Source organism: Cordyceps militaris (genome assembly GCF_000225605.1).
Source record: "Cordyceps militaris CM01 unplaced genomic scaffold CCM_S00003, whole genome shotgun sequence".
Classification (NCBI taxonomy): Eukaryota; Fungi; Ascomycota; class Sordariomycetes; order Hypocreales; family Cordycipitaceae; genus Cordyceps; species Cordyceps militaris.
This window is the reverse complement of record NW_006271971.1, coordinates 1,966,473-1,992,792: the sequence shown is the minus strand read 5'-3', so window position 1 is coordinate 1,992,792 and position 26,320 is coordinate 1,966,473. Positions and strand designations below refer to the sequence as shown.

At 55.0% G+C, this 26,320-nt stretch overlaps 8 protein-coding genes across 8 annotated transcripts; 5 read left to right on the top strand and 3 right to left on the bottom strand.

Annotated features, from left to right (window-relative positions):
* Nucleotides 1–517: 517 nt before the first annotated feature.
* Nucleotides 518–1,351, bottom strand: CCM_04229 (uncharacterized protein; the record flags this gene model as incomplete). Its single annotated transcript, XM_006669377.1, has 2 exons — nucleotides 518–1,264; nucleotides 1,337–1,351. 2 exons carry the CDS (start codon nucleotides 1,349–1,351, stop codon nucleotides 518–520), a joined length of 762 nt encoding a protein of 253 aa, XP_006669440.1.
* A 5,335-nt stretch (nucleotides 1,352–6,686) lies between these two features.
* CCM_04228 (Cupredoxin) lies at nucleotides 6,687–7,352 on the top strand (the record flags this gene model as incomplete). Its single annotated transcript, XM_006669376.1, has 2 exons — nucleotides 6,687–6,935; nucleotides 7,011–7,352. 2 exons carry the CDS (start codon nucleotides 6,687–6,689, stop codon nucleotides 7,350–7,352), a joined length of 591 nt encoding a protein of 196 aa, XP_006669439.1.
* Nucleotides 7,353–7,787: 435 nt separating this feature from the next.
* Nucleotides 7,788–8,981, top strand: CCM_04227 (peptidase family T4 protein; the record flags this gene model as incomplete). Its single annotated transcript, XM_006669375.1, has 1 exon — nucleotides 7,788–8,981. One exon carries the CDS (start codon nucleotides 7,788–7,790, stop codon nucleotides 8,979–8,981), a length of 1,194 nt encoding a protein of 397 aa, XP_006669438.1.
* Nucleotides 8,982–9,251: 270 nt separating this feature from the next.
* Nucleotides 9,252–11,097, top strand: CCM_04226 (ATPase, AFG1-like protein; the record flags this gene model as incomplete). The annotated part of the gene is made up of 3 exons (XM_006669374.1): nucleotides 9,252–9,606; nucleotides 9,681–10,134; nucleotides 10,194–11,097. The coding sequence occupies 3 exons, from the start codon at nucleotides 9,252–9,254 to the stop codon at nucleotides 11,095–11,097; spliced, it is 1,713 nt and encodes a 570-aa protein (XP_006669437.1).
* Nucleotides 11,098–14,758: 3,661 nt separating this feature from the next.
* On the top strand, nucleotides 14,759–18,462 carry CCM_04225 (SH3 domain protein; the record flags this gene model as incomplete). The annotated part of the gene is made up of 8 exons (XM_006669373.1): nucleotides 14,759–14,876; nucleotides 15,012–16,598; nucleotides 16,661–16,773; nucleotides 16,975–16,995; nucleotides 17,352–17,685; nucleotides 17,706–18,160; nucleotides 18,202–18,338; nucleotides 18,417–18,462. 8 exons carry the CDS (start codon nucleotides 14,759–14,761, stop codon nucleotides 18,460–18,462), a joined length of 2,811 nt encoding a protein of 936 aa, XP_006669436.1.
* A 282-nt stretch (nucleotides 18,463–18,744) lies between these two features.
* On the bottom strand, nucleotides 18,745–21,325 carry CCM_04224 (uncharacterized protein; the record flags this gene model as incomplete). The annotated part of the gene is made up of 6 exons (XM_006669372.1): nucleotides 18,745–18,932; nucleotides 19,028–19,804; nucleotides 19,853–20,027; nucleotides 20,082–20,339; nucleotides 20,402–21,223; nucleotides 21,311–21,325. The coding sequence occupies 6 exons, from the start codon at nucleotides 21,323–21,325 to the stop codon at nucleotides 18,745–18,747; spliced, it is 2,235 nt and encodes a 744-aa protein (XP_006669435.1).
* A 2,706-nt stretch (nucleotides 21,326–24,031) lies between these two features.
* CCM_04223 (uncharacterized protein) lies at nucleotides 24,032–24,858 on the top strand (the record flags this gene model as incomplete). Its single annotated transcript, XM_006669371.1, has 2 exons — nucleotides 24,032–24,043; nucleotides 24,112–24,858. 2 exons carry the CDS (start codon nucleotides 24,032–24,034, stop codon nucleotides 24,856–24,858), a joined length of 759 nt encoding a protein of 252 aa, XP_006669434.1.
* A 199-nt stretch (nucleotides 24,859–25,057) lies between these two features.
* Nucleotides 25,058–26,305, bottom strand: CCM_04222 (GPI-anchor transamidase precursor; the record flags this gene model as incomplete). The annotated part of the gene is made up of 2 exons (XM_006669370.1): nucleotides 25,058–25,712; nucleotides 25,773–26,305. The coding sequence occupies 2 exons, from the start codon at nucleotides 26,303–26,305 to the stop codon at nucleotides 25,058–25,060; spliced, it is 1,188 nt and encodes a 395-aa protein (XP_006669433.1).
* Nucleotides 26,306–26,320: the final 15 nt, after the last annotated feature.

Below are 26,320 nucleotides of genomic sequence, written 5' to 3'. Positions count from 1 at the left end.
TCTGCACCTGTTCCAAAGAGGTTGATCTGGTGAATAACCAGGCGAGGTAAATTTCGTATCTTTCCCTGTGCTAGGGACCAGTTTCTCTATTCTAATTTTTCGTATCAAATTAAGATTATCGAGACCATGTACAACGGACGTGTATCATGAGCAGCGTTTTCCAGAGACCGCATGGGCTTTCTCATCACTAGTAACCATGTCCTCGGTATATTCATGCATCCTCGCCTCGGACCTTTGCAGTATTACCATTATGTCTCGCCCTCTGTGAGTCACCCCATGCGATGGCTGCCCTGACCTTGCTGTCACCGCGTCCACCTCGGCTGCGTCAGACATGGCTCCGGGGTCCGCGTCAAATGTGACTGTATATTTCGCAAGTATCGATATTCGCCACCGTGGTACTTTCTTTATTTCTTATGGTGCAGCGGTGGGTGTTCGAATTAAAAGGTGTCATGGTCTGAACAGATATGTGCCGGCTTTGTTGGGCTGCATCTCTGAGCAGGTCTGGCAACAGAGATTGCTATCCTGTCCATCCACCAGCAGATCCATCGCCATAACTACCGTCATTTTCCTCATGGTAGGTATTGAAAGAGCCATCATACTGCATTTGCCCCCCACTCTGTTGCTGTATCGGTTGGGCCATGCTCCGGGCAGATGCAAGCGAAGCCATTTGCGCTGATTGATTCATGTAGGCCTCGGGTCCCCGAGGATGATTCCCTATAAACACAGCCCCAGGGTATTGCTGTTGTGACGGTTGGTTTGTGATTGCAGCGGCTTGCAGATGCAGTCCGGGATTATGGCCGTACGAGGATTCGGCCGGGATTGTGTCCCAAGGGGTGGAAGTCGACACTGAAGGAGTGCTCGAAATGGAAGAGTCTGACAGGACTTGGCTCGCGACGGAGAAGTTAGTATTAGCATCGAGGCTTGCCGGTCGTCGCGACATCATTGCTTGCTGAAGCGCGTGTGCGGCCATGCCAGGCTCGCCAGTTGCAAAAGCCTGTCCCTGGCTCAGATCTGTACCTCCGGCGATGCCGGCCTGCAGGAAGCGGCCGATGTAATCGTCGCTAAACCCATGCTTGTTGAGGAGTTGCCGCAGCTGTCTGTTTTCTTCCGCGACGCGTCGCGCTGCCACCTGGACTTCTGTCGTTGCCTCTATTCCTTGCAGCTCGCAGAGGCGTAGACGTTGCTCCAGCTCCTGCAAATACTCTCGCCTTCTTGCTCTGGAGCGCCGTTGATTGTCTCGGATGCGAGCTAAGTTGGCTTTTTGCTGTATCTCGTGGTCAGTCGATCAACAAGTATATTGTACGCTCATGGCAGTTATCCGGAGCCAACGACGTACTGCTGGAGTTGACATTTAGTCCGAGGTGTCTATGTGGAAGCCACTCGAGGTCGCCTGATGTCACGAACACGACTGGCCACCCACGTTCCTGAGGAGGGAAACGCTCAATATGGCAAGAGATAGTAAGCGTTGCCAGGAAAATAGGCTCCTAGCTGGGATGGGTAGTGTCGAGGAAAGAGTCGTCGTTGGTCCGACGCAATATCAGGCCATTGAAGAACTGGCCAGACTGATGCTATAATTGTACCCGTCCAAAGCTCGAACAAAGGGAAAGCAGGGTTGTTAGTCGCGGTAAAATCATAGGGTCGGCCTCTTTTTAGGATGAAGGAAGGTTAGTTCGAGGTCGCCCGAAAAAGAAGGTTGGCCGAGAGGAGGACCCGAGTCAAGTTGTGTGTTAGAGACGACGCATGGGAACAAGCTTGCAGGCGGCGGCCAACGGTGATGAGCTCGAAGGGTGGCAACAATAGAAACACGAGTAAAAGCAGAAAGGCCAAGCCGTCTTGGAAGCTCCTAAGAGCTGTGTGGTAATGAGCGGGGGGCGCTGGTACTTCTGTGTCTGGGTTGGCCTCTCGGGCTCGGTGACTGACAGCGCTAAGAGGAAGATGGAAGATAGTGTGGAAAGAGCGAGCAAGACAGAGTCTGGCCAGAGCCAAAGGGCCCCTATACATATCATCTATACGCCGAGACGCACAACTGGGGCAGAAGCGCCACAGCACGGGTTGTCATTGCCGCAAAACAGTCACATTACCAGGCAACCGGGTTCTGCTACTGTAATGGGACGGTATTGAGAGGTTATCTTGACGGCAATAGGGACAAGATTATAGCCAGCCAAGACATTTCCTTTGGGAAAAAAGCTGAGATTTTACTAAATATAAAGCGGCCTGATTCATGAAGCACGGCAAGGAGGGGAAATTTGGGACAACTAAATAAGAGGTGGATAGTGGGCGGCGGGTTGGTAGTTACAGTAGCAACAACGGTTTGGTAGCAACGTGGTGCTAGAATAAAAGCGGACTTGGGCGTGGGGGGGGGGGAACGATAAACAGCCCGACCATTATAAGTAGTTACATCTGCTCTTGTTGCCTATCTGCCCAGGTCATGGCCAACAAAGCAGCCGCACCAAGTTGCCGAAGCGATCTGGGGCCTGCCTCTATGGTGGTCAGGCCAAAGGGCAATGGTCCTCTGGCGGTACAGGGACCGGGGAGGGGAAACGAGGAAAGAGGGCCTTTTAACCAAGCCATGTAGCCTTGGGAAGACGGGCCAGGCTTCTCACGGGGCCGGAGTGACATGCGCGGAGCCAAGTCTTGTGGATGCAGTTGTGGGTGTAAGTCAGAACTCACAAGTGCGTTGGCCGGACCTGCCAGCGGCGGGGGTCACACAGGGAACATGGTGTACAAAGAGGTTTGACGTGAAGATGGTTAGCTTGGCTAATTAAAGATTCGAGTTTGTTGGTCATGGGCTAGACACGTTAACAGTTAACTAGGACGGGGTGGCAGTGGACCACGCTACGAAGCTGCTTGGCTGCCCTTCGGACGACCCGGCTCAGCTGTCTAATAACTGGTACAAATTACTCTGTTTAGGATCCGATAAGAATGCATTTTTTTTCTCGTCACTCTTAGTGGACGGGGCAAAAGTGATGACATGGGTCGGCAATCCAACATGGTCGTGACACCCGTCTATTCAGTTTGCCGGTTGGGATGCTTCACACTCGGCAATGTAACCAACTAGTTGATCACTTTTTTTTTTTTTTTTGCCTCTATGATCCGAGGGCACGACTCAGGAGGATAGCGTGCGGGAAGCGCAACGGCGGCCCGCTGGTTCATGCTTAGAGGAAAACCTTAAAAGACGAAGAAAAGGCTGCTGTGCTGCCTGACAGGACACAGCCAAGACCCCCAACATGCGACGGCCCAGGTCGGACAATTGAGGAACATCGCAGCCATGACACAATTACAGGGGTTATCGAGCAAGGGGACGCTGACAGGCATCATCCAAGTGGCAAGGAGGTACAAGGGCAGGGCCTCTCCCTCTGGTTCTGGTTGTGCGGGCCATTCAGCCGCGCGCCTCGGCTTTCTTGGTCGTTCTTGGACTCCTTACTGGCCGTCTGCTGGGCCGATCAAAAAAAAAGAGAATTGACCTGCATCAAGACCAGCACCAAATTCACCACTGTGCGTTGGTTGGCTTCCAAGCCACCGAGGGGAAGCATGAAGTGGCGGCGGAGACGGTGACGACTTTCCCATCAACGGCTGCCCTTCACACGTGCTTTGACTGGCCGATGAATCTCATCTCGGCCGCGGTACGATGACTTGAGCTGCTGTGCTCCCTCCAGCCGTCCTGTAGAGTTCCGTACGTGAGGTGGGGAGGGAGTACTAACTGGTACAGTAGGCTAGCAACGCCGAGACGTTGGCATCACAAGCCAGCAAGCCAGCAAGCCAGCAACATCGCCAGTGGGTGTGTGGAGTTGAGCGACTGGGGCCTGGCTGGAGCCACGCAGCAAGTCGATGGAGCAGGCACACATGCGGTTTGCCCTGGGATGATACACAAGGGCCTGAACGGACGTGCGGATCGGCCAGCCTCGTCTTGTTACATTGCCTACTGTTTCAACGGTGCCTTCGAGGATGGAGCCAAGCCCGCCTCGTCGTGGATCCAAACACGCTTCACGGCTATCCATCTTCCCATCACTTGCTCATGGCTTCGGGCATCGAACCGGGACATGGTTAGAAACGCGCAATGGAGAGAACAAAGCACGAGACTGCCATGATGGCTATCGGCTGTATCAGCTCCCTGTTCAGCATGACGAGTCAATTGCCGGATAGCAACTTCATTCGCCAGCGCTCTCTCTATTACGAGATCATGACCAATGGCTAGTCATGGCGCAAGGAGAGTGCTAGCGGAGAGGGCGGCAGCTAGCACACAACGTGGACACGTTTTATACAAGTCTCGTCTTTGGATAAAATTCATCACGGACGCGGTGGAAAGCGCCGTTCCTTGTTGGACGTGATGGATGGATGAGCACAATCGATCTCTCCCCCGATCTTAGCCCTACCTCTCCAATTAGGCATGCTTAGCGATAGAGCTAGTTGGAACCGGTCGAACCCCGGTAAGAATTGGCGGAACTCGATTAATAGAACGATGACTGTGGCGGCAGCTGGAAGAGGAGACAATGACCATACGAACATGGGCTCAAATGTGGCGCAACTCTATCTCTTGATGGGGTGGACGGACGACCTGGAGTAAGCACTTCGACGGTGCGTGACATATAAAACTAGTGTCATTCGTTTTCTGTCTCAACTTAAAAATACTCCTGGAACCTGATCAGAAGTTGGTCCATCTCGACGTAGGGACTTGAAACTTTGGCGGCCAGGACGCGTAGCCTGCTCTTCATCTGCAGAGGACTACTATTTTAGGGTCTCGCCGAATTAAATAGTTAGCACCACACGCCACGGATGGCCAACTAACGGCAAGTTAGTGCTCGACGGACCTGGACAAGGCTTGCTCTAGTGGCTGGTAGTTCCGTACAAAGCACTACAAAGACGACCCGTCCCCCCCATATTGTGACATTCTTGAACCCGCCCCACGATGAGTCTCGTCGGAATCACCAACTAACTAGGCACCTCAGCCAGCGTTCTCCGGAAAGATGAAGGAGCCTTCCGGCTGGAGAAAGAGGGCCGTTGTCTCCAGTAGCTATTATTAACTTGGAGCTTGTTGTAGCTTGCCAAGCCTCATCAGGCAGTCTCCATCTCAGCTTCAAGCAAAAACCGGAGGAAACTAGCCACAAGTCGGATAGCACGGCGGCGCTGTTCTGCCATTGTGGACGAGCTATTGCTTTTATAGGCCAAAGGCATGTCATAGCGAAGGCGCATTAGACTGTGCAGTGGATTTTCTTTTTTGACCAGATGCTCCGTACTTGGCACGGCAAACATGGCTTTTCATACCGAGGACAGTGCTGACTATACTTTTCGGAGCCGCCATTGTGTTCGGATCGAGGTCATCTCCATGTACAGGTTAGCACATGCCGTCGGCTTATCTTGCCCCGAAAGGCATTTTTTTTTTCTTGCCATTTCCACGGCTGAATACGAGTTTGGCCGCTGCCAAGCAACTTTTTATTCGTTTGTTGCCACCATTGCATGTGGAAAAAGTTAGAGTTGCTTCATGCCGAGTCAGTCATTGCCTTTCGGCCAACTCTGCGACAGCCGGCGTGCTCTCGGCTATCGCGCCAATTTCGTTGTTTGCCACCCCCGGCGGTCGGGGAATTAATTATAGCTGTCGCTTAATAGTACTTGATAGAATATAATAGGGACTCCATGGCTTCCTACGGTGCCGTTGCATGAAGTACTAGGGGGATCTCCCTGGTCTGCCACGTCTCACATGAGATGGCATCTACAATGCCTGCACCAACAATGTCGTCGGAGATTGTGGTACGGTCGGGCCACACTGAAGCGACTAGTATCGCTATATCGAGAAGTTTGTTTGTTTCGTCTATATTATGTTGTTTGTGGATAATTCTGCGAGGCAATGCATTCATTGGTGCATTTATGTGAGAGCCGGCCCTCTCTGTGGCGCTTGTCGCAAAGGCACTGCGCCTGATTGGTATTGACGAGAAAGCTACGTGTACATTTTGTAGTGAACGATGCTTGATGTAGAATTCGACAATTATGTTGATATTCTTTGTCCAACGCAGGAGGTTGCGTATTGGCATTACTTACGGTGTCAGAATACAGCGTGTGACTGCTGAATCGTGATGCATGATGATTCACTGATGATGGGATCGGCTGACTACATCGACTCCGTATCCCTTGCTGTCTCATATTATTGCTTCACTATTTGCAGGGATCACTGGCAGGCCTTTGCGATGCCCACCATTACAACGCACAGCCTGACGCGCAAGGTTGGATTGGGCATGAATGCCTGCCGTATTTTGAAGGGGAAAAAGATCAACAAAGAACGAGCCGCACAAATGGCGACAACTTAAAATCCAGGGCGGTTAAATAGTTGCCAGGCTGCTTTCAATTAGTTAATACTGGTTCTCCGTAACACAATAAAGTGATTATATCAGCACAGCATGATAGCTTTGAGGCGCAGCTTGGCGACCTGCCTTTGAGACGTCATAATCTCCCATCCCTGTACCACAGGAAAACAAGGCTGCTGCTCGCTGCTCCCGCTTATGCAACCTGAAAGGTCATAATGAGCACATATACGGCTGTCAGGCGTGCAAGCGAGCCTTGTTCCCGGACGAGGCAGACTTGACAGATCTCTCCTTTCCTGCCAGTGCAAAACGTTGTTTCTCTTACAATACCCAAGCTTCTCCCCCCAAGCAAGGTTCTTCATCTCGCGAGTATCCCCTCCCAGGCATATCACAATGCCCTCCTTCAAGTCCATCTTTGCCGCCGTCGCCTTCCTGGCGCTCGCCAACGCCAAGACTGTCAAGATTACCGCCAAAAACGACAACCGCTTCGATCCCGACTCGACTACCGCCGAAAAGGGCGACATTCTCGAGTTTCACTTTGAAGGTTCCCAGCACAGCGTCGTCGCTGGTGACTACGACTTCCCCTGCTCCCCTCTCCAGCTAGGAAGCGGCTTCTTCTCTGGCAGTGTCGCTGGCTCCAGCGTACGTTTCAGCCATGGTTCATCCCATGCACGGCGGCGATGCGGACCTTGATGCTAACATTCACACCATGTATAGGGCAAAGTCTTCCGCGTCCAGGTCAACAATAGCGAGACGATAGCGTTTTATTCTGCACAAGGAAATGACTGCGCCTCGGGCATGGTGGGCATTGTCAACCCCAGCGCAAACCAAACTCTGGAAAACTACAAAGGCCGCGCCAGCAAGCTCGCAAGGGCAGTCAGTCCTGGCAATGCGACTTTCGGCGGCGAATTAGCCAGTGACGGTAGCTCCGACGACAGCAAGAGCGGTCAGGACGACAAGAAGAACGGCAAAGACGATAAGAAGAACTCGGCTGGCATGATTCATGTCTCGACAGTGGCCCTTGCCAGCGTCTTTGGTGCTGCTTTGTATATGTTCTAGTTTGATGGGAGCGAATGTTTCCTTCGCCGTTATTTCTCCGATATAATATCCATCGTGTATGACGTAGCTCCTAACCTAAATGTGACAATCCCGGAGATGCCATCGTGACTCAAATGCCGTCCCATTGCGGGGTTACCGCTAATCCTCTATAGACGAAACGAGAAGTCAGCGTATAACAACCAGAAAGCCAGTATTGGGTCATTCTGACGAATCAATATAACCTTGTCGGGGTGACTCATCCAACTGGAAACGATGAACTAGGCTAAGTAGCACTAGGCACAAACTCAACGTGCGGAGGCGCCAGTTGAAGCCGCCATCCGCCATGTTTCTCGCCAACTCTCGGGCTATAAAGGGCTCATTGGGACTGCATACTTTGTCGACCAAGTGCGTCTGAGAAAACGTCCGACAGAACGTCCAAACTTCAACCATCTCATCATGTCCGTTTCTCATTCGACAAGCCCGAGAGCGCGGCTTCGTGACGTCGTACCCTCCGTCTTCTTGGGCTCGTGGCCTCCCGGACCCAAGAATGGAATCACGGATGTGCCTGGCGTTCGTGTTCATACACAATCCATCCACTCCGACGACGGAAATGTGAATACGGGCGTGACCACCATCATTCCGCGGGATGAATGGTTTCACAAGGCTTGCCATGCAGGCCTATTCCGTTTCAATGGCTCTGGAGAGATGACGGGCTCGCATTGGATCGAGGAAACGGGTCTCCTGCATTCGCCCATTATTCTCACCAACAGCTTCGCCGTCGGCCCGGCATACACTGGCATCTACCAGCATGCACTCCAAGAACATACTGGAGAGGATGGCGAGGTCGGCTGGTTTTTGCTGCCCGTTGTCGGCGAGACGTTTGATGGCTACCTCAACGACTTGGGCGTCTTCGCCGTGACGCCTGAGCACATCGTCCAGGGCTTGGAGAAGGCCAGCAGCGACCCGGTGCAAGAAGGAAACACAGGTGGCGGTACCGGAATGATTTGCCAAGGCTTCAAAGGCGGTACTGGTACCAGCAGCCGTGTCATCCCCGCCGCCACCGAGGGCAAGACGTACACGGTTGCGGCGCTGGTACAAGCCAACTACGGCCGCCAGCATCATCTCCGTATTTCGGGTGTTCCCGTAGGACGGATTATAGCCGACGAGGCGGCCAAAAAGGCCGCCGCAGCCAAGACGGAAATACCCCGAAACGAGGCCGACGAGTCCAAGGAAACAAAGGACGGCTCCATCATCATCATCCCTGCGACAGATGCGCCGCTGCACCCGACCCAGCTTCAGCGCCTCGCAAAGCGGGCTACTGTCGGCCTTGCCCGGGTAGGAGGATACGGCCATAACCCGTCTGGTGACATTTTCCTGGCGTTTTCCACAGCCAACGAGATACCTGTGCAGACAGTCAACTCCAACGTGCGCAAGGTTGACCCCTTCAGGCTGGCCTCGCGTAGCATCGAGACTGTCGACGACCAGACCATCAATGCTCTATTCGAGGCGACGGCGGATGCAACCGAGGAGGCTATTTACAATGCGCTCTGCATGGCTGAGACCATGGTTGGCAACCGAGGACATTGCATCGAGGCGCTGCCACTGGATAAGCTAAGGGAAATTATGGACAAGTACCACTATTCGGCATAAGACCGAATGAAAGTCAAAGTTTTAAAGAATAAAAAAAGCACAAATAAACGAACTTGTAATTTGCTGGAATAATATATATGCTGACGTGACATGACGCTATTCCACCGCCCGGCCTCTTGAACTGCGGACCGGCTTCTTCCAACTCCACCTACGAAAATAAGCCGACTTCCCGAAACATCGACTGTTTGCGACCACATCCGAGCCGGCCATGCGCTGAATTCGACCTGACATCACACAGCACGCTCGTATTGCGACTCCCAGCTACCAACAATGCGGGGTACCACGGCAGCTGCGGTGCCCTTGCGGCGGCTGCAAGCCTCGGCCAGCTGCGCCCGTCGTGCCAACCCGAACCAAGCCCGGCGCGCCGTCCAGACCCTCTGCGGCGGCGGGCGCTCAGCGTCGTCCTCTACGCCGCTGCCGCTGCCACTGCCGCGACGAGGCACGGCCAAGACTCACGCGAGACATTCGGCAGCGCGCCTAGGCCGGCAGGGTGGCGCGTTTGTGCCGCTCCGGTCCCTTGCCACAGCGGCCGACGCCAAAGCCGACGATGGCGGCGGCGGGCCGCTGGCAGAGTACGATCGCCGCGTCGAGGCGGGTGAGCTGCGCAACGACAGTCACCAGAGAGGTACCTGATTCCACGACACTTCTGGCGCTGTCCCGCGTCGAGTGAGCCGCCTTGCTAATCATGCCCCCGTCCAGGAATCATCGAAAGCTTGCAGCATCTCTACGCCGAACTGCGCGACTACCACGCGCCGCCCGTCGTGCACCCGAGCCTCGAGTCGCTGCAGCCAAAAAGATCGGTCCTCTCGTCCTTGTTCGGAGGCGGCTCGAAAAGGGGAGAGGCCGCCATCGGGAAGATCCCAGACAACCTACCCCGCGGACTGTACCTCTTTGGCGACGTTGGCAGCGGAAAGACGATGCTGATGAACCTCTTTCACGACACGCTACCACCCTCGGTCAAGAGCAAGACGAGAATTCACTTCCACAACTTCATGCAAGATGTACATAAGCGATTACACAAGATCAAGCTGGATCACGGCACTTCTATCGACGCGGTTCCCTTTGTGGCAGCAGATATTGCTGATAAGGGAAATGTCCTGTGTTTTGACGAGTTCCAATGCACCGATGTCGCAGACGCAATGATCCTGCGAAGGTACAGTTACTGATATCGGCGCTTCCATGTTTGCGCTTGGTTTACTGACTGGTGACTAGACTGCTGGAGGCTTTAATGTCACATGGCGTCGTCATGGTTACGACTTCAAATAGACAACCCGATGAGCTATACAAAAACGGCATCCAAAGGGAATCATTCATCCCGGCCATTAAGCTTCTCAAGACCCGACTGCACGTCATCAATCTAGACTCACCGACCGACTACCGCAAGATTCCCCGGCCGGCCTCCGGAGTGTACCACACGCCGTTGGACAAGCACGCCAACTCGCACGCCGAGAAATGGTTCCGCTTCCTCGGCGACACGGAGCACTTTGCACCGCACCCGGAGACGCAAAAGGTCTGGGGGCGCGAGATTTACGTCCCCCGCGTCAGCGGCCGCTGCGCCTGGTTCACTTTTGACGAGCTGATCCGGCAGCCCAAGTCGGCCGCCGACTACCTCGAGCTGGTGCGCTGCTACGACGCCTTCATCGTGACCGACGTGCCGGGCATGACGATTCGCGAGCGCGACCTCGCGCGGCGCTTCATCACCTTCATCGACGCCGTATACGAGGGCAACGCCAAGCTGGTGCTCACCACGGAAAAGGCCCTGGGCGAGCTCTTTGTGTCGCGTGACGAGATTGCCGAGAACCTGCTCGCGTCCTCCGCCACGGCGGCGGCGCCCTCCTCGACGGCGGGCGGCGCCGCCAAGCCTGCCGACAACGTGGACGCCGTCATGGAGGAGATGATGGCCGACGTCGACGGCAGCGTCGAGAAGCTCAAGTCGTCGAACCTCTTCTCGGGTGAGGAGGAGGCATTTGCGTTTGCGCGCGCCCTCAGCCGGCTCAGCCACATGGAGAGCAAGGAATGGGTCGAGCGCGGCATGGGCCTGGAGAGCAAAGGCGGCAAGGAGGACAAGGATAACTGGACACGCACGCGGAGTCGGCAAATGGAAGACTCCATGTAACAAGATCTCGCCTACGAAGCTTGGAGAGCACTTCTGTGACGCACCTGCCCCCTTTACTTTTGCTACGGATGCATGGTTGTCGGTTGGGTCGCTAAGACGTATGCATGTACATAAAAGAGCGCGCATATATAGCATGTTCTTTATAGACTACTGGTGTCATTTGGAAGCGTGCACGAATACCTGGGGATTACGGAAATTTACTACAAATTACTTGCACTCAATATCAGGAACCGAAACGCTTACTATCACTGCTTTTCTAGCGCCTCTAGCCACAAGATATTTCCATGCACTGGAAGATGATTGAGGGAAGTCCCGTTTCCAACGCAACCAGCACCGGGTAGGATTACGCGTGAGTTTGTATTCCCGGTCCCCCAGTGTCTCGGCTCAAGGGCAAAAGGAGCCATCATGACAGGAGAAATAAGCAAAAAAAACGAGGATGAGACCTGACAGACACCTGAGGAGAGACACACGCGCGCAGCACGGCAAGGACCTAGCGCTCGATACCACCAGCAGCCGTCGAGGCACTTCGCCCACGTCTTGCTGCAGTGCCGCGGGGAGGGCCTTGTTCTCTTAACAGCGACGCGCACAAAGAAGGGGCTCCGTTATTTTTGTATTCGTAACTACTGGGTCTGAGCGCGCCATGCGAGACAATGGGCCCTGAGACAATCGGACGGTAGGTGAGCTGTGAGCCTGTAATATCCCTTGAAAAGCTTTTGGCAGTCACAGCGCGCTCGGATAGAGAGCCAACAAGTGACAGGATGACTTTGAACAACTGGCAGCGCGATAACCTTTTTTAATGGGTTGTATGGTAATTCTATGCATTGATGAAGAAATGAGGATGACGCCACTGAATAGCTTTCAATACCTAGCGATGCAGTGACATGCATATTAACTTCTATATTGCATGAGGCGCGACATATTGCTGCACCATAACCGAGGCGTACCTGAAGTTGAGTCTTTTATTCCAGGGAGTGGCTAGTTATTGGCCTCACCTCAAACCGCATTTGCGACCGACTTGTCAATTGTCAGTCTGTCACTGAGTTGAGAAGAGTACAGAGTAGTTAGCAGCCACGGCATGTTCGCTCATCTCCGTCGGTACCAACAGTCGGGTCTCAAAGGCGGCTAGCTCCATACGGCTATAATCGACATGGGGCAAAGCTTTCCCCTTTACAACGTTAGACCGCCTCGATGGAAAATGAATCAAAGGGCGCTGGGGCTTGCGTTTCAGGGCCCCTGCTAGTCGACGAACAGACTGGTGTGGAGGCGGCAAGCCAAATCGACTGCGCTGAACGCATGAGCGTGTTTCGACTTGTCTATGTGGAAATGTTTGCTAACTACGGATAGTTATGCGATTGTTTCTCGAAACATGCACCCGTGACGTAGCGAGCATGCTTGGACACAGCGCAACGACAGCAGGATATTTATCAGGAGGGGGGAGGGCCGAGGTACAGAATAGTTGCGTGTGACGCAAGCTGAAGGGCAGGGACAGGGCAAGGGGACGGGACTTAGTTTCGCCGAGTATCCGTAGTAGTAATGTAACTTTGGAAACGATAACCCCGGATTTCAACGGTTGACATGTTTTTTCTAGGTTCCCTGGTTAATGGCAAGCAAGTCCATATTCGTACAACGACGTAACAAATCTACCGAGCGGCAAGGTTCGTGTGGAGAGGAGGCGATCCCTGTTTCCTGGCGACATGGTGATACACATTGTCGTAATCGGGACAGATACTTGTGGCTTGTCGATGACCAAGGCTGTGTGTTGAGAGGACGTACATCTTGCAGATAGTTGGCCAAGGGGGGAATGCTAGTTAAAAGCCTGATGGGTTTAGAATTTGTCAACTTGATATGATTTTGTTCTTCCAGGGGCGCGAGACTGTGGAGAGGCAGGGGGGCTAAAGGTACTTGGGTATTATTGGAACAGGCAGTTCATTCGGCGTCGGTCAAATGTTTCTCGTTGACGGGAGGAGGGAATAGGGAATGCGGGCGATTTGTGCACGCGAATGCTAGTACTGCCCGCTGTGTTCATGTTGAGGCAGCGTGTGTCCCTTGATGAATTTGATAATTGTCCAATTGACGGGTTCCTGGATGGGCGGATAGGCTGGGCCAATCACAGCTAGCGGGTGCCTGCATAACGGGAGGGGCTAGCACTAGTAGCTACCTAGTTATACGGAGCACAAGCACAAACACACGCAAGCACAGCACAAGCACAGTGGGACAGGCCAGGCGTACCTGATGCCAAGGGGGCTCGAGCTGAGCTGAATGACTGCATATCTGCATTTATGCGCCGGCTGAGTCCTGTACGTGGCCATTCAGGAACCCGGTCCTGACGATGATCGTCATCTAGGAACTGAAAGTCTGAAAAGTAGGGGACTTGGCCAAGTTGCCGCGGGGATCTGCATAGCAGTGTGACTAATTTGTAGCACAGAGTGGTTTGCACAAGGGTTGATGCACAAAAGTTGGCGTGCAAGACGCAAGACAAGGTAGGTAGGTAGGTAGTGCCGTAGGGATATTGTTTGCTTGGGGAAAGAAGGGCATTGTCTCATTGGGATGTCTCTGTACTGCCACTAATCTCTCTCTATTCTATTTTATTCCCTTTCCCAGCGCAAGGTTCGCGTGCACAGACGTCCACTGACCACTGACCCTCTTGTCGACGGCAACAAAGAATTGTGAAGGATAACTACTTCGTATGCAGGATGATGGTGCTATATTTATGAAGCTTGCACAAACCAGGGAGGTGGGGATAGGGTCAGACAGGGGGAGGGAACGGATAATGGCTTGCCAAGTTCCACCCATCCACACCAGCTTTTAGTTACTGTCACTCAGACTTCTCTTGACTCCTTTGCTCCTTTGCAGCAGCTTCTGCATCTCCAGCCATCCAGCCCTGTCCTCGAGGCTCAGATCACAAAAGCAAACCTACCAAGGGCCTCGTCGCTCTCTTCCCGCTTCCCGCTCCCAACCCACTCGTAGCCAGTAATCATCCCCCATTTTTTGCCGCCATTCGGTCATTTTACCCCCCAGCCCTCGTAGCTTGATAGCCCTGGCTCTTGTATCCTCTTCTTCCCTGCCTCCCACCCTTCCCTCTCCACCGCCGTCCTTGCCCATTTGCATCCCCCTCCATCGTTGAGCCTCTGCACCTTTTCTTCCTTTCCTTCCAACATACGACTATCTTTCACCTTGAGCTGGTGCGCGCGTGCGTGTTCTCTACACTCTTTTTCTTCACTGCTCGTGTGCTGCGCGCCATCTCGTTCCATTCCTTTGTCCAAACGACTGTTGCAAACGCTCCTTACTTCGATCTACGCGCTATACCCGACCGACGACCTCTCATCACTCACTCGTCATCACCACCCAAACTCAGGGACCAAACATTCACCCTTGGCTCCCGCACTTGCTTCGACTTGCCACCTTTGACCCGTCTTGATCCAAGACATTGGCGCCAAAATCAAGAACACGCTTTCTGAGGGTCTCAATAGTCTGCCAATACTACTGTGCATTCTTCCTCCCTCAGCCTCCACCACCAGCATTCCAGTCGGCCGGCGCGCGACCAGCCTCTTCCGCCCGCCATCAAAATCACTACTCGCCGGCCACACCCTTGTGCTCACTTCTTCCCATCTTCATCTCGTTATTCCCCGCCTTTTCGTCGTCATAGATTGCAGACGCCAAGATGGGCCACGGTCACCTCCATCAGCACCAGAAGCGTGACTTGTTGGACAATGTCGGCGATCTGATCGACAAAGCCGCCAAGTCGCAGCTCGCCGAGGTTGGCGACAAAATCCAAAGAGGTAAGCCACTTGACGTGCCCTATCCAGCCTCAATTACCTCGCGGCTTGTCATGTCCCGGGCTCTTGAGCAGAGGCTGTACGTTGACATGCAATACTAATTAATTGCATTTGCAGCCGAGACGTTTATACGCACAGTATACAAGACAATGTCGCCTACCTTCACTGGTGAAATCGGCGGCTATTCAACCCAAGGCCAGGACAGTCCACAGCAGACCCAGCAGGCCCAGCAGACCCTGCAGACCCAACAGCCTGCCGCTACCAGCGACGACTCGCAATCTCAGACCCAAGCAGCAGCATCCACTCAGGAACCCACGTCTGTTACCAACGAGGTGCCCAAGTCGATTACTTCGGTCGAGGCCACTTCGATTGCCTCGACTCTAGCTGTCGCCAACCCCAACAGCGCCCCTGCGTCTCAAGAGACCAAAATGTCGAGCTCCTTCGCGCTGCCAGCACCCACAGCTTCGTCCGTCGTTACACCCTCCAGCAAGAGCTCCCCCGAGGATAGCACCAGTTCTGGCGCCAAGGCAGGCATTGCTTTCGGCGTTATCGGCGGTGTCTTCCTCGTCGGTCTGATTGTCTTCATCATCTTCAACCGCCGCAAGAGACAGATGGAGCGTCAGCGGCTGAGCGGCGACAACGAAAAACTCAACGGCCGAGGCGATGCCCTTGCCCGCATGCCAAGCCACTCCAATCCGAAGGCTCCTCGCATCAGCCTCCGCCCTGTCACCCAGTTCCTGCCCAATTGGAATCTCGACAAGAACACCCAGCGTGGGGCCGCCAACCTCGCCCCAGCTGCTGCTGCTAACCAGTTGGAACGCCCTGGTACCAGCCATAGTAACCACCCCAACAACCCCTTTGGTAGCGGGGCTGAGCGCATCAACAGCCCTGATGGCCCTGCACGCGACCCATGGACTGCCAACGGCCCCGCCGTTGGTGCTGCTGCTGCTACTGCTGGTGCCGCTGTCGGCGCTGCTGGTGTCACCACTCTCGCTAGAAATGCATCAATGCGCAAAGTGAACCAGAACGGCCTTGATCTGACTGTTCCCGGCCTTCTTGATACTGTTCCTCCCAGCCCTGCTGGTACCGAATTCAGTACTTCTTCGATGCCTGCCGGCGCACCGCAACCTCCTTCTCAGAGCGCGGCAGCCATTGCGGCAGCCGGTGGCCCTGCTAGCTCTGCTGTTCATCGTGTCCAGCTCGACTTTAAGCCCACTCTCGAGGACGAAATGGAGTTGACTGCCGGTGACTTGGTTCGCCTCCTCCACGAATATGACGATGGCTGGGCTCTCTGCATTCGTCTTGATCGATCTCAGCAGGGCGTTGTTCCTCGCACTTGCCTTTCTACTCGTCCTGTGAAGCCCCGGACTCCCCAAGGTGCGCCTCGACCTGGCCCTCCCATTAACCCCCAAGGCGGCTACCCGCGCGGCACCAATCAGCCTGCCCGTCCAATGACTCCTCAGGGAAGGCCAATGACTCCCCAAGGCCGCCCCATGACCCCTCAAGGGCAGCGTCCGCCGCAAAACATGGCTCCCAAACCTACGGGGCCCATGAGCCCCGGCCCGCGCCCCCAGTCTCCCGGACCCCGCTATCAAGGACCTCCAGCCGGTCGCCCTCAGAGCCCCAATGGCATGAACCCTCGCCCTATGGGCCCTGCTGGCCCCAGTCCGATGAATCCCGTACCTTCATCCCCGAACCAGGCTCCTCAGAGGAAGCCAGTCCCCGGTCAAGCATATTGAGCAGTGCTCATCTCGAGGTCGGTTTCGGATTATCGGTTTGGTTTGTAGTGTATGGCGATTTATGGGAATATACAAAAGGTCCGGCGTTCACATCTTTTGTTTCTTCCTTCTGGTTCTGCCCTCAGAAGGGCACATTCCCGAGCAATGTCGACTTGGGCCTTGTACGGCCATTTTGGCCACAATATGTCGCTTAATGTCGACATGCAGTATTTCAGTTGCTGCTATTGAGCCTTTGGCACTTCAATCACTATACATGTGCATGCCGGGCCAAAGTCTCTGTATTTAACCCTTCATTTCTGACTCTCTTTTTCTCTTATTATTTACTTTCTTGGACGGTTATTTGCACACTATTTGATTTCTAGTTCAGCGGGAGTAGGGGCAAAGTATAAGGAGGATACTGGGGGGTCGATGGTGTGAGCGATGAATGCCTCATGCGCAAGAAGATGTTAGGTAGCGACTCACATGATAGAATGAGAGAAATATTCAAGTTCCCAATTGTTCTAACTGATTTTGCCTTGTGTGATTGTAGAAGTCTTGCCATTCCGAAAGACTGACTTGCAAACACTGCGCCTTGGCATGGCCGGCGTTTGCAGTTGACCGCGACTTCACTTGCGCAGTCACCCATCTAAGCCTGCCACTCGTCAGGTGGACAACAATGCGTTTGCACGAATCCACTGAACCATTAATGATTGCCACCTGGCTGGATTGACTAGAACCACCTCTGTATATTGCCCTTCAGTCGTGGCGAGGCTTCGTCAACGTGCAATTCAACATTCAAGTACGGCCGTTGGTCACATCCCGAAAAGCTCCCCCAACACGAGTCCTAGAAACCCACAAACGCCAAAAGACTGGTTGCCAGAGAGCAGAGGTTTTCAAGGACCAGCTCCTCCAAGGCCTACCCAATTTGAGAGAGCCAGATCACAATCGGCCAAAATTCACATACAATATAAGGAAGGAGGACCCAACAAGCGACAGGAACCTTGCCTTGAAACCGCCCAAGAAACGACACACAATCAAAGAGGCCACTAGCATCGAGCCAGGCGACAAACCATGCAGCCATCGTCCACCATCCCGTTAGCTCTTCTAGCTCTAGCCGCCGGGTACGCCCTCGCCGTGCCTGGCGCCCTCCTCCGCGAACGATACGTCCCCTCCATGGCCCCCGGCAGCAGCCCCGAGGAGATGCGTTCCGGCGGTGGTGATGACAGAAAAGGCGCGCTGCCGCCGCCTCTCCTCCGCAACGGCGCCAAGAAGCTGCCGGGCGTCAACCACAAGCCGGTGGTGGCCGAACAGTCCGCCAACAGGACCGCCACCACGCCGCCGCCGCAGCACCCCGTCTCTGGCGGCGTCTTTGCGGACAGGTGCCGAGATCTCGTTCTGCTCGGCGGCAGCGGCAACAAGGGCCAGTCGACGCTGCAGGCGGCGTGTCGCGACGAGGATAGCCCCGGCGCCTGGTGGCTCACGAGCTTGAACCTGAATCACTGCCTGGGCAACGTTGGCGGGAAGCTAGTCTTTCAAGAGCGGTACGTGGTCGTGTCTATAGGGGCACCGGTTAGAGGACGGGATGTTGCTGACGAATATTGTGTGGGTAGGGGAAATTACGACGCGACGTGTCGACCGTGCGGTATCGAGACGCTGCAGGCAGACGGACGGATTATGCTGCGCTGCGCGTGCCTGCCAGGACCGAACAGGGCGCCCAAGTTCACGGAACTATCGTTGGAACATCGCGGTACGTATCAATACATAAACTGGCTGATGTTGGGGAGGGCGGGGGATGGATGTGCTGACATGGAAGTGCTTTATGTAGACCATCTTGGCATCAGGGCGGTCAACGGCCGTCTTGTCTGTGGTAGTCATCAAGGGACCAAGAGCCCTCGATTTAGCGCCGAGTATGACAACGGTGGCGAGAATTGAAGCTTTGCTTTTATGAGATATGCTGTGGAAACGAGGGCGATACGAGACATAGGAGGTAGGAGGGACAAGATTAGCTGATGAATTTGTCAGAAAGTTGCATTTGATTTCCAAACATGGCATCAAAGCAAGACATCCCCTATGTGCAGCTGCCTACTTCCTCATGTATATCATAAGATAATATTGGTCCTACATTGCTCTTCCCAAAAAACGTGCGGCTCTCATCAACTGATGAACTTGCCGCCGCAGCCGCCGCAAATCTCAGCATGCACGTCGAGGGTCATGTCGTGGCCAAGGTGCTCCTTGGCCAGCCTGTGCAGCTCAGACACCTGCAGGCAGCGCATACCGCAGACGGCGCAGACGCGAGAGATTCCCGGCGCCATGATGGGCATACCTGACGAGCCACAGGTTGCTGCGCCTTTGTTAGCCACCTTGTTGTTCTGTCTGCAGAGGCAAACGAAGCCCGCCCGGTTACCGGCAGAGAACCAGAAAAAAAATAACACTTACCAAAGGAGTGGCCGTTGGCGCAGACGGCCTCAGCGCCCTCTTCCCGCATCTCCGCGTCGCAAAAGACGCAGCGGATGCGCGGGAGCACAGATTGGAATTGCCGGCGCACCGTGGTCCCGTGGCTGGCGAGCGGAAAACTGTCCGTCGGGTGCGTGGTGCCGCGGACGGGGGGGCCGCGCCCGTACATCCACTCCCAGACACGCGCTTCCGTTGTCGCCCGGGCCGGCAGCAGCGATACCGCGGCGGGCTTTTTTCCTGCCACCGCCGGCTCCTCGGACACGTGCCAGCCAAACATGACCTCGGCGCGGTCGCGGCGGCTCGGGTGCTGCGTATTGTACTTAGTCACGACGGCCGCGGTACACCCGTCGCCCGGCGAGGCGGCGAGGCCCCAGAGTCGGAAGCGGCGCGGGTGCACCTGGCGCTCCTCGGTGCTTTCGGGCACTTCCTGTATCTGCACGTCGCTGTCCGCGACGGAACCTGCGGCAAGCCCTCGGCCGTCGAGATTTTCGAGACCGCCGGCGTCGGGCTCCGTGTCAATGTCGTCGGACTCGGAGTCGTAGTCGGAGTCGATATCTTTGCCCTGCAGAGCTCGGATGAGAGGGATTAGTCGGACGGTTCTCTGCCCCAAGTCTTCGGCCCATTGTGGGATGGGTGCTTCATCCTCGGGTAGGTTCGTTTGGAACCAGTCTTGGTTAGTGGCCGTGCAAGACTGCCGCACGAGTGAGTAATGTGGTGCTAGTTGTCTTGAGGAAGGGTCGACATGGTGGATGACGAGACCTATATATTATGAGCCGGGGTAGTACAGATAAGTCACATAGAACAGACCGGTAATAGGATTCGTTGGAATCTCTTGGTTTGGATGTGTAGTTGAGCACAGGCTTGTCCTGTGCCGGGGTATGGCGGCGCTCAGCGACTCCAGGAGCGGGATCTGGAAAGGGTAGGGGATAAATGGCGAAGCAATAATACCTCGCATGATGAGAACGCCATCATCGCTCAAAGGCTATCAAGAGTCAACATCAATGTCTTGTCAACTGCCAATGAGTGTAGTGCTTACTCTATTCTCCCATTCGAGGAAAGCATCGGTCGACAGATATAAGCAAATGCTTTTGAAATCGTGTTCGTCTACCGTTACGGGTGGCATTTCACCCTGCTCCCAGGTCCCTCTAATAATAACTCGTCGGAATCCGACATAATTGTCTGCGATGTAGGATAAGGCAGCAATTTGCGTTCCTTGATGCGAAACCCATGGACTCCATTTCAGAGAAAATGCGGAACCAGACGATACAAAATCAGGGTCTAGAACGTCCATTGCCTATTTCCAAAACTTAGTTACGTCGTTGCAACTCGTATTCAGCACACCTCATAGGTACTTACCACGTGCGGACCGCGGGCCGCAAACCTCGCAACCTCGCGAATATCCCAGCCTTTCTCGTCCGGTGCACTCTCGCGACTATAAAACTGCACCGCCATGATGACCACGTCTTTTTCATCGGTTCGATACGCTAGCAGCGCTCTGCCCGGCAGAATTTCCTGAGCCCAGGAAAAGGCCGTGATGCGCTCATCCATAATCTGGACATCCGCGCTGAGCTCTTTGCGTCGCGTCTCTCCAACAACCGGCAGAGGCAGCTGCGCACCCAGGCCCCAGAGAGTACGCCAGTTTTTAAACGAGCGCACCTGCGCCGTGGACGGTGCGCCCTTGCGCAGGTCGAGATACTCGCCGAAGCAGGTGATGGCGCCGTGGCCGGTCAGCGCGGCCAGCACGGGACGCAGGTTGCTCCCCAGCCCGCTGGGCGACCATTCGACGCGTATGATCTGGCCGAGCGAGGCCCCTGCCCCGGTAATCTTGCCGCTTCCGACGCCCGGGAAGCCGCCGGTACCACCGTCGGCACCGCCCGACACCGGCGGCGGCGGCGGCAAGTCCTGCACACCGGCAAAGCGACAAAGCGGCGCGTTGATGGCGGGGTCTGGGCGCAGCGAACCCGAGGTCTGCATGAAGAGGGGGAACTGCGGCGACGTGGCATACCGCTCGGAGGGAGGCTTCTCCCCGCCATCGCCGCCGCTGCTGCGCGGGTACTCGGGGAGAAATATGTGAATGCCTTCGAGGGTGGCAATGGCAAGCTCTGCATCACAAGACCAGGCGATGGAGTGAGACGTCAAGGGCCGAGACGCTAAAGAAAGATTTTGAAGGGGGGGTGCCTAGCAAAGTTCATGGATGAATTAGCTATTTGCGTTCTTCACGTCTTGGAATTCATCAGCTTCATCTTGATAACCAACTTTGCATACCTTGGACTTATCCATGTTTCCTTCATTACAAAGTGAGTGCTATATCTATCACATTTGTAGCTGGAACTCTGATAGAATTTAATTCCAATTTTACGTCCTGCAGCGATATTTGTCGAACTGCATATTAGGCAGCTGATGTTGTTTGGATGAAGCAAGCTTTGCAGCTGTATTTACTTGCGCTTGAAGCAACTATGGGTGGGGCACATTGGAAAGCTTCCCATGATGCCGTTGGCCATTTCAATAAAACGTCTGCTGAAGTGCAATAAAACTGACAAAATACTATTCATGAGCTCACTTGTTCATTTTCAACTTGTCCTTTGCAGTGCACGTCGGAACATGAGCTCGCGTCTGTCCCTCCAATGACTTTACGTTGGCACCTTGAACCGACTATTATCGTCTTCCGAAATCGCTTCTATTGATTCAATACATCGGCTTGCTTCATTTCATCCCCTGCGCCACGCCGTATATCCAATGCTAAACAAATAAAGAAAAAAATGTAGTTAAGTCGCTGACTTTCCCTCGGAGGGGCTGCGTTGCCGCCGGGGTTCGGAGAAGAATCAGAAGAAGAGAAAGAATTAAGTAGAAGAAATGAACGATATGGGTATCCCATGCATTATCCAGTCGATCTTACTGCTTTTGGCCAGGTTGAGCAGCTCCAGATTGAACGTATTGTTGTTGGTACTGGTCGGGTTGGTGATACGCGGGCTGAATCTCCTGCGCCTGCTGAGGGTGCTGCTGCTGCTGCTGCTGCTGCTGGTACTGCTGAGGCTGCTGAGGCTGCTGAGGCTGCTGGTACTGCTGAGGCTGCTGGTACTCGGCTTGGGGATATTGCTGTTGCGGTTGCATCTCGTACTGCTGCGGCTGGGGTTGGGCACCGGGTTGGGCGACGCCCTTGTTCTGTACGGGAGCGCCCTGTGCTTGCTGGGGCTGCGCGTTCATCTGCGGCTGCGCGCCGTACTGCGAGTAGACGGCGGCCTGGGGGCCGAGAACCTCGAGAGGCCCGTCGTGGCGGCGGCGAGCGACCATGTTCTTGCACCCGCCGCAGCGGTACTCTGTGTCCTCGAACCAGTGGGCGAGACAGGGCACGCACGTCAGGCAAACGCAGACGAGGCAGAAGAGCGCGCCGACGAGACTGCAGCCCGGGGGCAATTAGTATTCTCAACTCTTTCTTATGTTTGCACAGGTATATAGCTGCAGGGGAGATGCGTTACATTTGCATAGAGCTGCCCTCCTTGCGAAGCTCAGTCATGGTGCGGCGCTGGCAAAACGGGCAGTCGATGGGCTGCGGCATGTCGCCCAGCATGTTGAGCGGCACGACGGTCGCGACGACGTTATTGGGACCCGGGATAGGCGCGCCCTGCGACACAATCTTGGCCTGTTCATAGCTGGGAGGCAGGACTTGGTGGGCTTGCGTTTGCGGTTGGATGGCATCGGGGCTCTGGACGGGCGGTTGGTAGACATTGGCGGGCTGGACTGGCGATGTCGGTTGCTGCTGTTGGTGCAGGTACTGCTGCTGCTGGGGATGCTGCTGTTGCTCACTCATGGTGCTGGATTTCAGGGATGACGACGATGGATTGCGATTTCACAAATTCGTACAGATTAGAGGCAGCAGGTTTGCACGAGCGCAAGAAGAGTTGGGCGAATAACTAATAAGAGAAGTGGGCGTCGCTGTCCTTTTTCTCCAAGACGGTTTCTGTCAACTGCCCACACCACGGGGGCGAGGCGGATTCCTGGAGGCGTTGCTGCTAGATGCGCCACAACTCGTCGCCATTCTATTATTACCGCCCCGCGGTGCGATAGTTGGAGGGAGTTGATCCTTGCTCCTAATAAACAACCCGTGCCAATTTAGACTCGAGCGGCTGAGCAGCCCAAAGAGGGCCTTTTACGGGTCTGATTGTAGGGCTGCTCGGGCTAGTTGGCTAGTGAAGCGTGAAGCGTGAAGTGTGAAGCATGAAGCTGCCTGGACCACGTCTCTCACGTCTTTCTCTAGGTACCCACTGTAGCCGGTGGCGCTCAGCTGGACTGACTCAGAAAGCTCAAGCCTCCCAAGCAGTCTCATCGGCTGGCGTATTTTTTCGTCTTGTCGTTTTCAGCTGGTTTCCCGTTACGGAGGACGGGTCTGAACTTTTCAGGAGGGAGTGTTGCAGGCTGGATGGCAGAGAGCATATAATGCTCCGTATACAAATTACCCACTCCTTATATGATGGCCAAGAATAATTTCATTCATTGACGCAAACAACCCACCGTCGCACAGCTTGCCCCGTCGCCCCAGTCTGTTCAACAAGTTAGAGCACCAGACAATTCTTTCGATCGGCAGGGTTCGCCACCACAACTGGCTTTGCACGCGGCACCCCTGTATTCATGCATGTCCAATATTTGCTGTACCAGTTGTTCCTCAGTGCAGTGCTTCTATGGCAAAAGGCCACATCTGGTGACTCTCTGCAACGCCAACCCATGAATCTGGTTCACACCACGATTCTGGGGCAAGGCTTGCAGCTCTCTCGAAAATAGTCTAGTATACTTTGATCAATTTTCATCGTCTTGCGCTGCTCTTATAAAATGGCAGCGTTGCCCTCGACTTCTGCTCACGATGCGCTAAAAGTTACTAAGCGGTGCTCTTTAACCCTTCTTTGCTCTACCCAACTGTCATAGTGTCGCCAACTGTTGATTACAAAAATATTCTTTAATTCTTCTAACCATCGATTCCATTATAATACCAGAATGTCTACTAAAGTGAGCGTTACACCTCAAGACTTGCATAAGAAACAGACTTCCAATCAGCTGACATGTACCAACCCTAGATTGTGAGCCAGCAAGAATGGATCGAGGCAAGCAAAGAGCTTCTCGAAAAAGAAAAGGAGCTCATGCGCGCCGCCGACGCGCTCAGCGCCGCCCGTCGCAATCTGCCCGTGGTCCAAGTGGACAAGCCCTACGCATTCACAGTCGCCGGCCGCAGCGACCCCCTCTCGCTCGGCCAGCTCTTTGACGGCATGGACCAGCTCATCATCTACCACTTCATGTTCGCACCCGACGACGCGCGAGGCTGCCGCGGCTGCTCCCACGTTGCCGAGTCCCTGCCCGACGTGCGTCGCCTGCGCGCCCGCCGCACCCAGCTGGCGTGCGTGTCGCGCGCGCCGCCGGAGAAGCTCGACGCCTTTAAACAAAAGTGCGGCTGGACATTTCCCTGGTACTCGACCGCGGCGGACGCCAGCAACCAGTTCAACCGCGACTTCAACGTCTCCATTGACCAGCGTGGTGCCGCCGAGGGGGCGCCGCCCGATGCGCCGGGTAGCTTGTTCAACTTTCGGAGCAAGGCGGAGCTGGAGTCTCTCGGAAAGAAGCCGTACACGGGTGAGTACTTTGGCTTCAGCGTGTTTGTCAAGAATGAAAGGGGCGAGATTTTTCACACCTACTCGACGTACGGAAGAGGGGTGGAAAGGGTCAGTTCTACTTTTGCGTTGCTCGACATCACGCCTTTGGGAAGGCAGGATGAACCGGGAGGACCCGGGGCGTTCAAAGTCAAGTACGAGTATGAACAGGACTCTTGAACTGGACGCGCTGATACAGGCTCATGAACTGCCTCAGTTTTGAAACGTGTATTTTTGTCCTCGTTTCCCACGATAATAATTGAACCAAAACATAAAATCAGAAAACCTGCCAAAGAATGAACGCCCGCCAATCCGACGCAGCAATGCCTTGCTGCTTTATAATGCATCATATTATGTTACAACAACTATCCGTACCTCTTTACTTTTCCAGAATCGCACCCAGCCCCCACAGTGCAACACAGCCCACCAGCGCCGTCGCGCCAATAGCCTTGCGCGTGAGCCAGTTCTCCGTCGTGAGCGCCGTTGCGCCCTGCAGCTTGCGCGCTGAGCCGACAGCAGCACCCGTCGGCGCGCTGACGGGCGCTGACGCGGCTGAGTTGTTGGCGTGATGCGCGACGACCTCCGCGGCCGCCTTGGCGCGTAGCAGCGCAATGGTCTTGCCGAGGCCGCGCAGCTCCTCGTCGAGAGCCTGGTCCTGCGCGCGGTCCACCTCGACCTTTTGGATGTTGCCAAAGAAGTCGGTGATGAGACGGCTGCGCGCGCCATCGGCGCCGCCGGGAAACAGGTCGTAGCGGACGCCGGCGTTGGAGTGGATCTTGTCAAAGTCGTAGCTGTCAAACAGCTCGCCGACCGTCTGCTGGCTGTTCATGTCGCGGACCTGCGACTCGAGGAATTCGAGGTTGTAGTATGTGTAGCGGTCGATGACGGCCACGCCGACGTCGTTGTCGGCGTGGTGCGAGTAGGACGACTCGTCGAGCTCGGAGGAGCCGGTCGCAATGATGTTGGGCGAGTAGAGGCGACTGTACATGGTGTTTGCCTGGCAAGTGTCGATCATGAAGAGGATCTCGTGGTATCTGGCGGGTTGTCAGCAACAGGGCCGAGCGCGCGCCGGGGGATTGCGCGAACAAGCTCACCTCTTCTTCTCCCACATCTGCTCAAAGGCGTGCGCCAAGTCAAAGGCTCCAATCTCCTCGGCGTCCTGGAACTTGAGGAACTCGTTGCCGCCGTGGCCCGTCATGTAGACGAGAATGTTGCTGCGCTCGTCGGTGAGCAGGCGCTTGGAGCGGGGCATCTCGTCGCCGACGCGGTCCGTCAGCAGGCGGATAAAGTTTTCGACCGTGACCTCGTAGCCGCGGTAGTCGACCTCGATGTTGTCGCCGTACAGGTCGACGGCGCGGTCCGAGTTGCTGTAGACGGTGCCGGGGAAGGCGTTGCGCGGGTTGCAGGCCATGTCGTCGGGCAGCATGAGGATGATTTGCGAGTCGGGGATTCCGAGGCGCTTGACGGTGCGGTAGATGGAGAGGACGTTGGCGAGGTGCCGGTAGTTGAACCAGAAGCGCGACGTGCAGACGAGAACGGCCCAGTTGCTGGTGTGCTCGGCAAGGGCGGTGCTTGCGAACAGGAGCGAGGCCAGGACGGCGGCCTGCAGCCCCGTATTCCACTTCATTGCGCAAGTCGGGTC